Source organism: Bactrocera tryoni, chromosome 3 (genome assembly GCF_016617805.1).
Source record: "Bactrocera tryoni isolate S06 chromosome 3, CSIRO_BtryS06_freeze2, whole genome shotgun sequence".
Lineage (NCBI taxonomy): Eukaryota > Metazoa > Arthropoda > Insecta > Diptera > Tephritidae > Bactrocera > Bactrocera tryoni.
The window spans coordinates 4,389,054-4,402,856 of record NC_052501.1 but is presented as its reverse complement, the minus strand read 5'-3'; the positions used below and the strand labels follow the sequence as shown (position 1 = coordinate 4,402,856).

Sequence of the window (13,803 nt, the reverse complement as noted above, 5' to 3'; positions counted from 1 at the left end):
AACTATTTGTTTTCGTTTAATATTTGCTCAAAAACGCTTAGTTTGGCGTGAGTGTGGCTTTTAAAGCCTTAGTATGTTCCGGATGTTTGTAAGCTTCGCGCTGGGACGTTGTTTGGTTTAGTTTAGATAGGGTTTTGAGATGCGCGCAGAAGTTCGAAGTCTTTATTTTATGTAACACTTTGAGGAACCGTAGGTCGTATTCCGTTAAATAGTTACTATTTGGTTGAAGGAAATAATATCAAGCTTATGATATTTGCTTCTAAAAAGCTTTGGTCAATGCCTTCTTTGACAAATCTCGAAGTACATAAGGTTGTATCTAAGCATTTCGCATGTGAATGAATGAAGGTAGCTTGATCAAATATCTAATTAGAAAAATAGTAATACCCCGAATTCCTTTCGCTTAATATGTCGTAGCGCTATTATCCATTTGACTCTTACAGTTCTCCATTGACAATAGTTCTATGATTGACAGTAGCATGCTCTTGAAAGCTATGTTTGAGGATGATAGAATTGGTGTGATAGTTTAAAAATGCTAATTTCTAATTTTGTTGTGTCCGAGCTTGAGCCGTAGTCGTAAAGTCGATCTCTTCGCGTTGTTCGAATATATTGGTTTTGTGTCCAAAGACCTTCAGTCGCCTTTATGACAAGTACTTTCTACCTCTTAACATACTCTTTCCCCACTCCCTCCTCATTTTCATGTCAATTGATTGTCGAGCAATTAGACCAACTGAAAATAATAAATTTTAGCAATCATACAAACTGACCGATTTCGCAGCGATACTCGTGACATATGGCTTGTCGTGCGCCTCATGTCTTCGCACTTGGCACAAACATTCAAAACGTTCATAAATAAGACAAATATCGCGCTGTTGCTTAGCAAAGTCAATAGCGTGACTTGGCGCTTTGCCGTCGAGTGGTCAGCATTTCCCTTTGTGCGTATCATTCATTTGCTGTTGCTTGTTCTCGTCTATTTTTCTTCGCTCAATTGAACGTTTTATTTTAGGCTTTACCCTTTGTCGAATTTGTGTTGTTGTCATTGTGGTCAAAGGAAAATAAACAGGCAAGAGATGAGAAGAAATTCTTGTGACAATTAAGTTTAGGCACTTTAAGCCGATTTGCCGAGCGCTTTGTCGTTACCGTTGTTGTCCAACGCGTTCGCTTACCGGCCCAATTGCCGACAGATTGGCAGCGCGGGTAACTAATTGAGCCAACACCAGCACCGATGACAGGCCGCAGCGATCGAGCGACATTTCAGCGCTGAGTCCAGTCTTCCTCGAGCTGTTGGACCACTTCGCTGGAAGTTGGCCGGCATTACAAACACACACACATAGTACATATGTTAGATGAGGTGTAATGATTAAGCGTTGACATGTGCGACGTCGTTTATTTTATATTTTATTTTTGTTGACTGTCGAGAGCGGGGTGTGGGTAAGAGGGGCGCAGTTCTGTATTTGCGCTTGATGCTGTGTTTTTGTTGGTGAAGGGCTTTTGCTTTTGTTGTGGCGTCTTAGGCATGTGGCAGTAATGTTTAAGCCAATTATAAAGCTTAGCGCTGAGCCCTTAATTAGAGACCGTAGCACGTGCGTTAGTTTTGTTGTTAGATCATTCTTCATTTTAAGAAGGCAGAAAGGGTTCGATTGTTTTGCTTTGTAATGGAATTTACTTGAAGGGAGAAAATTTATTTTTAGAAACTGATTTTTGTTATAATAAATATATATGGGTCTTAAGAATAAAGGGAAATTTAAACATTTTGCTTGTGGAAATAAATAATTTCCTTTCTCAAAACGGGGTCTGAACTTTTTGGTCCTTCATATGATTTTTACAAAACTTGTTTCTATTCTTAAAGTAATTCCTCACATAATGAAGCTTAAATATCATACAAAGATCAAAACTTGGTATTCTGTTTGCACATAAGAAGTGAAGTTAGCTTAGTTAGTGTACGTCAATGCTCTTCTTATCAAGAAGCGAAGGGCATTGATTACCGAAGAACCTTCGATGGTCACACTTAGTTCTTTACTGCTATAAAAATATACATATATATCGTCAACAAAAATGCAAAACAACGTATCATCAATCAAAGATATCGAAAACAGCTGTCTTATATAATAACCGATATATTGGGTAGTTGAAAAAGTCTTTTCGTATTTGTCAATAGATGTCGTTGAGGTCGTATAATTCCAGTGCTACCAATCACATTGTGTCATACCATCAAGAGTTGGAAAGGTGAGATTTTAAGCTTAATTAAAAAACATTAAATTTGGGGCAGTTGAAAAAATGAGTGAAAATAATGAAGAAAGTAATAGTGCAGTACCGTCGTCATATTTAGTACTTAGACAATCGTTGAGACTACTTTATATTGCCAAAATCTATTACTCATGAATTTATTTTCTCTTATTTCTCAAAGTTTTAATCAAATAAAATGGTGAGTCCACCAATGTTAGGTTTGTTATATGATGACAAACTCTAGCTTTTCAACAGCACGTTAGTTGACATTGGCACAGTGTGAGACCGGAAAAAGGATCTCAGCGAAACAGCTTCCTTGAAAAGCACCAAAATAATCCAACTTGTCTTCTGGCTTATTAAAGCAGTCTTTGTACTTTCACACCATGGACATTTTTTGCAAGAAAATTGTGTTATAAAAAACTTCAACAACTCATAAGGGTATAGCAGCTAAATTGTGACACCTTCATATTTCAGTATTTAATAATTTCCGCTATAACGATAATTTCCCATAGTGTTCTTAAATTTTTATATAATACTATAAAGCGCGATCTACATCTCATGGAGACATTCTCACAAGCATTTCAGCTGATTCACGCCTGAAGGCACAGCCGTATATATTTCCTTCATACCCAGCCTAAGAGACACTGGCATATCAATTACATACGTTACATATGTATTTGTAATCTCAAGCAACAACTGTTTCGGCTTTAATGCTTCAAGAAGCAACTACAAATTGGATAAGATATACCAAATCCCTTGAAAACAACGAAAATACTCCTCAAATTTGGTAACATTGCAGGAATGCTGGGATAGTTCGGTTCACAGCGACTCAGTCTTCGAGTGTGGATTACACTTGCTTGCAGCTGATTACAGCATCCCTGCCGCTAGGGCGCTTAAGCTGAAGTGCAGATTTGCCAACTAAGGTAGCCTCGAGTGGTTGCAGTGTCTACAGTGATTACATAAAGCAGTTTGTTCTTTTGGCAGTTGCACTTGTGTGTGGAGCATTGTTTTGCAAACGCCGCCATTGAATTGCATCTTTTCACTGAACGTTTTGTTCTCGCCCTTTCTTCATTCTACTTATTTTTTTGCATACATTTTTTTGTTTTACATATATACTCAACCTTCAAATTTTCATCGACCATATTAACAGACTTGCAGTACATCGCGTCCGTGAGTCCAATGCGCCAAGACTGTGCGCAAGTGCATATGGTGCACCAACTGCAGCGCAGCTGAGGACCAAACAGCGGGATGATCTTTTGTTCAGTGCGCCGCTATTGTGTCCGCTGTTGTGCTGCCATTTTCGGCAACCTGCTCTATTGTTCGCCACGCCACCTTTAAGGATCTTTGAGGGACTCTATAAATTACTGATTTCTACTCATCTTCGGTGTGACTCCTTTGCGTCTCAGTTTCGTGCGCAGATTTCTTCTAGGTTTTCCAAAAACACACAAATGAAATAAAAGTCGAAATCGAAATCAGAGAAAAAAATGTAATTTGTATGATATTGCGCTTCATGGAAAACCAAGCCAAAGCAGCTGTATGTGTATATTGTATAGTAGTGCCCTAAATAGTTGTTGTTGCCGTCGGCCCTAACTCCATAATGCATACACATCCATACATACAAACATTTGTATAAGTGTTCAATTGAGTACCTGAGGGAAAAATTCGTTCCAGCTTGATTTGATTGTTAGTTTCGGCTATGTTATTGTCTAACGGCTGCTGCTGCTCGTCTGGCGTTCAGTGATGTTGATCAGCATGCCGATCAAGAATCAGCGATCATTGGTGTTCAGCGCTACAAAATGCTTTACGCTTCCAAAGTTCTACAACCTTGATTGAAGCGTTTTCTGTCTTACTGCCCCGCCGTTTGCGGTATCGGGTTGCGCGTCACGGGCGTCACGGGCGCATAATGAGCTGCCTGTCTTAACCCCTACCGCCTACCCGACAATCTATTTTTCATGCCTAGCGTTTAGGCGGCTGTTTGGTAGCTTGTTCTTTAATTTTTTTGTGCTTGTAAGTTTAAGTGGGGGTTTCTCTATCGATTTGCCTGCCCGCTGCTGTTGGTGGCATCCATCAAAATTTAGCCGAACAAAAAGAAATTCGACTCGAAATTGTTGTTACGCCTATGTATCTACAGTCGCTTTGTGCTCGCAAATCAAAATCATTGCCTCAAAGGTTCAATTTATTACCACAACAACAGCCATGAACTGCAAAGTCACGAGACGAGAACACGATTTGATGGCGGCTGTGATCGTAGCGATCGCATTGATCGCAGTTTGAAGTGGTCCAGCGCAGCGCAGTTCGCCAGGCAGCGTCTGAGTGACTGTGGCGGTGCAAATGAAGCGCGACGTTCCTCAAACAAACATACTTATATATGGTAGGTACTTTCGATTGGCGATCGTGCGCGCTGATCGTGTCTTATTGACGACGAGAATGCTGAAGCCCGCCGCAGAGGCAAACAATCGATTATGCAGCAAAGCTGAAAGGGAAGCCTTCGTCGATTGCGTCGCTGGCGTTGATGTGAAAGATCGTTAGTCAAAATTATGTAGGCATAAATGTGTGTATATGTATATGTATGTATTTATTGTTGTTGTATTGTATTGTCTTGCTCGCAGCAGATCGCGATTTGTTGTTTGTTGTAGTATTACATGGCTGTTGTTGGCTGTGTGTCGGCAAATGCGCGTTTCGAATGGAGTAAAGTTAAGTGGTTATCTGTTTGGAGTGGATCTGGCGCTGACTCTACAAGTATCTTCGTGTACAACGTTGCGTCGGCGCAAAGGTGAAGTATCAAGAGGCGCACAGCACGAGAGAGAGAGTGCCAGAGAGAGGGGAGGGGGAGTGGTGTGCGCGTTGTAGCGGAATCGGTGTTGCTAACACTTGTAACAATTGATTGCTGGAATGCGCGCATTGATTTGGGTCAACATTTAATTTTTCTTTTTTTTTTATTTCTCCCAGCCACATTTTTATGCCTCAACTTGTTGTTGCTGTTTGTTATTGCCTTTGTTTTTGGCTATGTGCTTGCTGTGTGTTGAAGTGTTGTTTGGTTTGGTTTGGTTCGATTACTTGTACGGCTGATTGTGTGTAATGCCAGACGCGTTGGATTTAAATGTTTTTTAAAAAATATTCATGATTAAATGCATATTTACATGTATATGTAGGTTTTCATATATTAAGTATGTCTGTCTTGTGTGCTCAATATGTAGATGCAACATTTATGGCTCTATTCAGTTTCATGTGTGCCGACACTGTGTTGTTGTGGTCGAGGTGGTAACAGTGATTTTGTTGTGGAAAAAGAAAAGTTGGCAGCTGCTTTGTCTAAATTTTGGGCCGCATTCAAAAATGTTAATGTGAAATCCAGAGAAATTATTTTTCGTATATTTTTACGGCTATTACTACAAGAATTTTGAAATTAATTTTCTTAATATACTATGAAAGCCGTTTGACTCACCATTGCTCATCGATTATAACCAATCATGGTTTGCAGTTAAAGACAGCATTTTTTGATACAAATGAACATCTTTTATGTTGAAGGAGGCTAGGTAAGAAATGTGAGTCTTGGATGGATGCCCATCGAGCATATAGACCAAAAGCCAGATTTTAAAGCTTTTTTTAATATATGTACTTCACTTCCTTCCTATTCTTGATAAATATGAGGCTTCAAAGGTAGTTTTCCAATGGTTAAGTTCATATATTGTATTATTTAAAGTGTTGCTCATCCAAAGCTTTAATATTTTGCTTTCTTGCTGGCGATTTGTGGCATCCACTTCAGAGAAGTGCGCCTGCTTGGCGGCAAAGAACGAATCAAGTCAATTTTTGATACTCTGTTCTGATATGAACCGTTTACCGTTTACCGAAACAAACAGTCAATGATGGCACTTATGGCCTCTGTATAAAGTAAGCGAGGAAAACATCACATTCTCTATTTTCCAAATAGTTTTTAACCGTTTTTGAAACATGAGCCCTACCAATGGGGTGATGGAAAATTATTGCCTCGTTTCTAGCCGTGAATTCCGCACAATTTTCGGGAATCTCTCGCTTCAATTTGATGAATTGCTGTTCGTAGAGTTTTTCCTTTATGGTTTCATTCGGTTTTGGAAGCTCACAATACTGCACGTCCCGCAGATGCCACTAAATATAGAGACACTGCCAGGGGTCATTTATATATCACTCGGTCAAACTGTATTGAGAGATTATTGCTTTTAGGTATAGGCTGAATCGATATTTGGATCGAATTCTATATCTAAATCATAGCTGTGGTCTATCTACTTTGAACTGGTTCGAGAATAATTTTTACTAATATATATTAAAAAAAAAATGTATTAAGTATTTATGTCCTCAATGATGGATTTTTAATCCTCAAGTATTTTGTGTTTAGTAAAAGTTCTTTTCGTTAGATTACTTCTTCAATTCCGCAATATTTTTTTGGCACAGCCATTTATGTAAGCGCAAACAGTTCCCTTGTCAACCAGCAAGCACGGCGCCCAGCCGTTTATATTGTACGATTGCCTTTGTTGCCTCAAGTGCCGCACAATGCAAGTCCACTTCAAGTACAATGCCCAACTACTTATGTACTAATTGCGCTTACTTGCCTATTAGAAGTTGTCAATTCGATTGCATTTTGTGCAACTAAATATGGTCAAAAGACATTAGGAAAAGTCACAGCCCGAACAATAGGCTGAGGATTAGAGCCAGTAAGACAATGCAACGCCTCTATGGGATGGCGCAGCATATACGTAGATATGTATGCTGCATGCAACATGACATTGGACAACTTCACACCGGCCGGGCTGACACCTGCCGCGCGCTCTGCAACACTGCAACAGTTGCCTCGGCTGACAGCGGTGAGGTGAAGGCGTTGCCAATGTGTATGGTAACAAGCGTAAAATCAAGCAAAGAGCATTTTGACTTTTGTTAGCTGCACAACAACAACCATAGTGACATTATATCACAAACGAAAATATTCGCCTGCCTGTTGCCAGCAGTTGTTTTGGGAATCGTCGGAGACTTTCACGGAATTCGAATTGCACGTTATTAATTTTATGTTCATGGTTGAGTGCGTGGCAGTCGGAGCGAGTGGCGAGCGGCGTGGGATCGGCCTTTCAGCGGGTGGTAAGTCGCCGCGCCTGCCTACCTGACCGACGCTACGCAGCTCTGACTGTCTGTCATTCCGCTCTTAGTCGCTTCACTGCCTGTTGCTGGCAACGCCGCGTGCGCATCGATTTGTGGCAACCCATGTTCGACGGCGGACAGGTGAAGGTTGTCATCTTTCGTTTCGTGGCTTTTATTATCGCGCTGCATTGCTGCGGCGATTGTAAGCAGACGTGCCGATGAAATTTGATTCCCGCACATATCATTTCGGCGCAGCATCTGAGCGAATGTCGCGCGTGTAGATTTTTAATTTAATTTGTCGTCTTTAAGAACGGCTCGTGGAAAGATGGAGTTAAGTACTAATGTTTGCATATGCACGTACCTGCCGCTACTTTCGGCGACAGTCGCTGTTAAGTTCGCTTCGGCACATTAAACTGCCCCGGGCGTGCTTGCGCGGCTGCTATCCACTTACGGAATGTTCATAATTATTCATTATTTATTAGTTATTTATTATCTGTTTGTAATGTTTTATTCATTTCTTTTCGTCTCTCTGTCATTTCAGGTAAGAGATGCAAATTGCTGATGTGAGTTCTGTGGTATTGAATATCTCTTCGTGGTAATCGCTGGCACGCAGTTGCCTTTATATGTGAGTATGTAAGCGTTTGTGCATTTCTGCAGGATCTTTATCACCTCAAGTGAGTTGTCCTTTTCGCTTCGTGTGTCATATGAATAAATACCGATGTTTGTTTGCTTAGAGGTAGACTGGCGTCAGCCTGATTGTCCTCGAGGTGCTATGCAAACAAGTATCTATTTAAGATATGTTTTGGTGTAGTCATATGTTTTAAATAAATAATGGATTCCGAGATAGTATTATGTGTAAATAAAGTGTCGTAAGTGAATATGGAAATATATGTTTATTGGTTTGGCTACCTTACCTCTGCCGGAGCTTAGTAGAAAGCGGTGAACTGTTGTAAAATTTCACTCAAACACTGAACTCTATTTCAAAATTCAAATTAAAGCTAATAATATTATTAATATTCCAACTCTGATCTCACCTACCCAACTTGCCTGAATCAAAGATGATAGATTATGGCGAGCGCAGGGAAAGAAAAGTCCTTAAAACCACTCAGGTATAAGAGGTTTTGACTTCTGCAGGGACTAAAATTCTAGAGAGTACAAATTTCTAGGCATTCGGTAGGAATGTATCCTTTTTTGTGATATTTTCTAGAGAGGCGACGCTAGAAGCAGTACATTTGGTTAGTTGAAAAAGTCCTTTCGTATTTCTTGAACTAGAAGTTTAATGAATAAATTTGTACCATTTTGGTCGACTGGCAAAAAGTATTTTTTCGCTAGAGACATTATTCCACCAGTGTAAAACCTTTCTGGTTTCTCGGCGAATAAATTTTTACAGCCTTCTCTTGAAGCCAACTTTACTCCATTAAGGTAGTTCTGCATTAATCGAAACAAATGATAGTTCGATGGTGCAAGGTCAGGGCTATATGGTGGATGCATCAAAACTTCCCAGCCAAGCTCACCAGTTTTTTCCGAGTCTTGAAAGATGTGTGTGCGTTGTCCTGATGGAAGCCCTTTCTGTTGATCAGTTCTGGCCTTTTTCGATTGATGGCTTCAATCTCATCAGTTGTTGACAGTAAAATATAGAATCAATCGTTCGACCAGACAGGAACAGCTCATAGAGGATGATTCCTTTACAATTTAGAGGTGTCAATCCTGGCTTTGCGACCATTTGTTAAGCTTCACCACGCTTGGACCATGATCTTTTTCGCAGATTATTGTCGTATTTGATCCACTTTTCGTCTTATGTTTTCATTTGTTTCAGATATGGTTCGATTTCATTAAATTTTTCACAGATAATTCATATGGTACCCAAACAGCGAACTTCTTTTTGTAGTCAGCCTTTGCTAAATGGTTCAAAACCGTTAGATGATGAATGTTAAGTTCTTCAGCGATGTCATGGCTGCTTATATGATGGTCCTGGTCAATATTTTCTAGAATTTTATTGACTTTTTCAACGATAGGTCGATCACAGCGAGGTGCATCTTTCACATCGAAACTTACAGAACGGAAACTAACGAACTATTGTTGTGCTACACGAACTGATACAGCATTGTCTCCGTAAACTTCATAAATTTCATTGGTGGCATTCTTCTCTTTTTTATACAAAAATTTCAAAATGAAGCTTAAAATCTCACCTTTTCAACACTATATGGTAAGACACAATTTGGTTGGTAGTACTGGAGATATACGACTACAACGACATCTATTGGCAAAATACGAAAATACTTTTTCGACCACCCATTATAAAAAGGCTAAAACGGGGTAGCTGCTAAAAAATTCTTAATATTTTCTGGAAAACTTTATGTTTTATTTGAAAAATAGTTCTAATATACTGAAAATAAGCCACAAGCAAGTTCACAGTACAACGAAGTGTAAAACACCTAAATTAGTAAAAACAAAAAATATAAATAAAAACTCATGAAAATCGAAAACCCACGCGCCCAACTGCAAAACACCACAACTTATAAGGCGAGAACTTCAAGATCGAGCAAATGTCTTTAGGATTGTCTGCAACACAGACGCGCACACATACACACGTGTGTTTGAATGTATTTGGTTTTCTTGCACAACACGCGCAACCGTGAACTCAAGCATGCCATGTGTACTCAACTGGCGCTCAGGTGAGCGACGCTCAATCACGCAACACCTGAGCGCGCTCAGCGTCACAAATTTCGCCGCTTCGCCGACATGATCGTATATTTGCTTTTGTTTTGTGATGTGATCTTCGAAGTGAGCCCACTCTCTAATGCTAAGGTTGTTTTCCATAACGATTTGCACCTCTTGGCTGTGTATTCCAAAACGGAGGTATCTTCCCTAGTTTATTGCCGCAGCAAAGCCGGCGTTGCTGTCGATCGCGGCGAATACTACAGCTGCTTTGGCGTGTGTATTTTTTGTTGTCTTCCTACCTGCTTTGGTCCGTTGCGCCTTCATATTTGAGTTACCTGTATTTTCGATATGTGTGCTTGAATGTGTTGGTGAGTATCTGTGTGAGTTGGTCTGAATTCGCCTCATTTCTGGTATTGTTGGCTAACGGACCGAACTTTTGGAATGATTTCCAACTTCAGTTGAGAGTAAAACGTTTTGTCGCGCAGAGGCCGAAACGCACGCGGACGGTGTTTTGATAAATTTTCTGCTGAAAAAAAATAAAAATATTGGAAAAAAGTTTTTAAATGACAAAAAAATTGAGTGAAGCGCATTTTGTTTGGCGGGTTGTTAGTGTTGTTGTTACAAATTCGAATTCGTGTGTTGGCGGGTGTGTGTTTTCAAGCTTTGAAATTAGTTAAATTTTGTAAATGCTTCCAAGAAATCGAAGCAGTGTGATTTGTGACGAGCTTTTTACACCTTTCCAAACTGAAATTGTCGAGCGCAACGAGTTATCTTGCTTGTAAAATTCTAAAAAAAATTAAAAAAATACGTAACTAATTGGAACGCGCATTATTTGTTGCAAAAATTAATTTGCAAAACAAACAAAAGATACGCGATCGGCGGCGGCACAGATCCGCACACAAACAGCTCAAATAAACCGAATTGAAAAAGAAGAAGCGCCCGCGGTAAAGGGTGCATGTGTGTGTACATAGTGAATGCGCCAACCACTGCCCAGCCAAACGAGCACACAGCAACTCCGCGCGGAGTCACTTGGCTGCTCGTGAAACTCGTTTAGAGCGCAACAAAAGTTTGCAAAAAGCCAGAAACGCCGCGCCAGTGTGACACTGACGACGTACGAACGAAAAGCGAAACCTTCGCGCCGCGCTTTGCTGTCGCAGCCACTTGCAATCAGCACCGAAACCAACGACAAATGTGCAAACGAAGTTTGCGCCGTGTAGTGTTGTAGACTGCAAACGGCGCGCACGCGCAAATCCAGTAACCAAATATACGCCTTCCTGTTGGCAAATGTGTGTGTGTTCGCTTAAATAAGTGCGCGACTAATTACAAAGTGCAATTTAAATTTAAGATACGTGAAAACAAATATTGTTCTTTGATGCCAAAAAGTTGGAAATTATAAGGGAAGCCAAAATATTGAAATAACGTCAACTTCAACGTCGTCAACACTTCGCGCTGGATTACGCGTCTCTGTAGAATGCCGTTGCAGTGTCAGCGCTCCTGCTGTCGTAGTCGTTGTTGTTGTTGTTGAGCATAAAATGCAAGTACTTACGCTGGAGAGATTGACGCCACTGCTGCTGCTGTTGCTGCACTTCTCCGGCTGCGTCGTCGAGACGGCGCTAGCGGCGCGCAACCCCCGACAGGGTGGTGGCGGTGGCGGTAAAAATGGCCGGGCGGAACGCTATCGCGGCTCGCAGCAAGCGGCGCGCAAGCGTCACAACAGCATGGGCGGCAATGGTGTGGGTGGCGTTAACGGCGCAGCGGCGCTTGCGCAAAACCATGAGCACAATCATACGGAGTTTGTGAAAGGAAAAAGTAAGTTTGCTTAAGCACCAATAAAAATACATGCAATTCTAAGAAAGAAGAAGAAGAAGTGAAAAAAATTTAACATATTTCATTATTTATTGCTTTTATGTGTTTCTCGCTGACACCTCGTTTCAGTTTGTGGAAGAGATTTCACTTGTCAAGTCGTAAATAAGTAAAGCCAATTTATGCGTTGTCAAGCGCAAATCAATATTATTTCGCACAATTTTTTGCTTACCTTGCGCTCCGGTGGCTTTTGTCATTAAATACACACATACACACACAACCGCGCGCTTCACATGAACTGTCTACTGGCTGTCTGACTGCTGGTATGCCCGCAAGAAGTCAGCCCTAACTAAATGCTTATATATTTACATACAGCTTTCGGACAATTCGCTATAGACAAATGCAAAATCAATACAAACATCAATAGCTACTCATATCTACACACACATACTCATACGCTGTGCGCTTGCGCGGCGCTTAATTGGTATGCAAGCGCTGGTGTCCATAGTTCACTCCGTTTCGTACGTGCAACGCATACTGACGTCACCTAATGGCTGTTGCGGCTCAAACATTTCGTTTTAATATGTGAACCGTACCATAAATGGGGTTTTCTATTTTTATATGCCTTCTTTTTTACTGCTTTTTAATTCTTATTTTTGGTTAACTGACTTTTGTGTTTTTGTTACTCTTTTCTGCTGCGGTATGCGGCAGTGTTTGGCGCTCATTTGGAAATTTCGCGCCAACCAATGCAATCAATCTTGCTTGTTCTAAATGTGCGTAGCTACCAGAACGGCAGTTCAGTCAATAGCGAAATGTATAGTTACAACAATAGCAAAGCAGCTCATATGCAAATGGGGAATTTCGCCGCTTTTGTGGCAAGTAATTTTTGTGGAAATTTAAGCACGAAGGCAACTCATATGTCTTACTCAGCTGCATTGTAGGTGTTGAACGGTGTTATTATTGTCTTTAGAAGGAGCTTAAATGCTTCTTGTGCATGTACATAGGTAGATATGTAATAAATAATGTGTGCATATGTATAAATATACTATCTGTATATAGAATGAGAAAAAACATTGCACCGAAGCTATAATATCTTTCACTAGAAAACAAGCTTTCCATACAAGTACGTGATTTTGATGGATCAGTTTGTATGACAACCATATGCTATTGTGGTCCGATCTGAACAATTTTTTCGGAAATTACACCTCTCTTTTAGTTTGTAATCAGTAAAATATTTTGTGAAGATGTCTTGACAAATAAAAAAGGTTTTCATACAAGAAATTCATTTTGAACTAACAGTTTGTATGACAACTGTAAGCTATATTTGTCTGATCTGTAAATTTTTTCGCAGATTGCACCGACAGCTTTGGCAATAACCCATGCCGAATTTCATGAAGATATCTTATGAAATAAAAAAGTTTTCATGCAAGAACTTGATTTCAATCGTTCAGTTTGTAAGGCAGCTATACGCTATAGTTGTCCGATATCGACGTTTTTGACAAATAAGCAGCCCCTTGCAGAAGATAGGATGTGTGCAAAATTTCAAATCGATGTTTTAAAAATTAAGGGGCTCGTACGCGTATATACAGATATAATCGACTCAGTTCGTCATGATGATATATCTATCTAAAAGTATCTCCGATGTTTCCTTCTGAGTGCTGAAAACTACTAGACAAACTTAATATTCCCTGTTCAGGGTTTAAGAAGTCTTCGCTTGTATTTCTTTATCTTATCAGCATCACGCCGCAGTTCGGCAGCTAACGACTCGCTGACTATCACTCGCTGCTGCTACCAAATTGTACGGCTACCCGCCGCCATCGCTGCTTAATATTTTATTTGTTCTTATTTAAAACGTTGTATTTGTATTGTTTAACGGTGTGCATTTTTGTTTACATTTTGTTGTGGTATCTTATTTGCTTGCATTTGTTAGGGTTCAGTTTGTGGGGCAGATTCGAACGCTGTCACAGCGATTTTCGGCTACCATAAATTTTGTATGCTCTAGTACAATATATG

At 40.2% G+C, this 13,803-nt stretch overlaps 1 protein-coding gene across 2 annotated transcripts in view; it reads left to right on the top strand.

Moving 5' to 3' along the window:
* The window catches only part of LOC120770417 (epidermal growth factor receptor), a 137,724-nt gene that overhangs the window by 86,344 nt on the left and 37,577 nt on the right, over nucleotides 1-13,803 (top strand). Inside the window, exon 1 of one of the 2 annotated variants that reach the window (XM_040097860.1) lies at nucleotides 10,476-11,796. The exons of the other annotated variant lie outside the window; for it this stretch is intronic. Coding sequence (XP_039953794.1) covers nucleotides 11,520-11,796 — 277 coding nt within the window. The 5' untranslated portion in view covers nucleotides 10,476-11,519. Of the gene's footprint in view, nucleotides 1-10,475; nucleotides 11,797-13,803 lie in introns of those variants that run through there. 2 annotated transcript variants of the gene reach the window in all.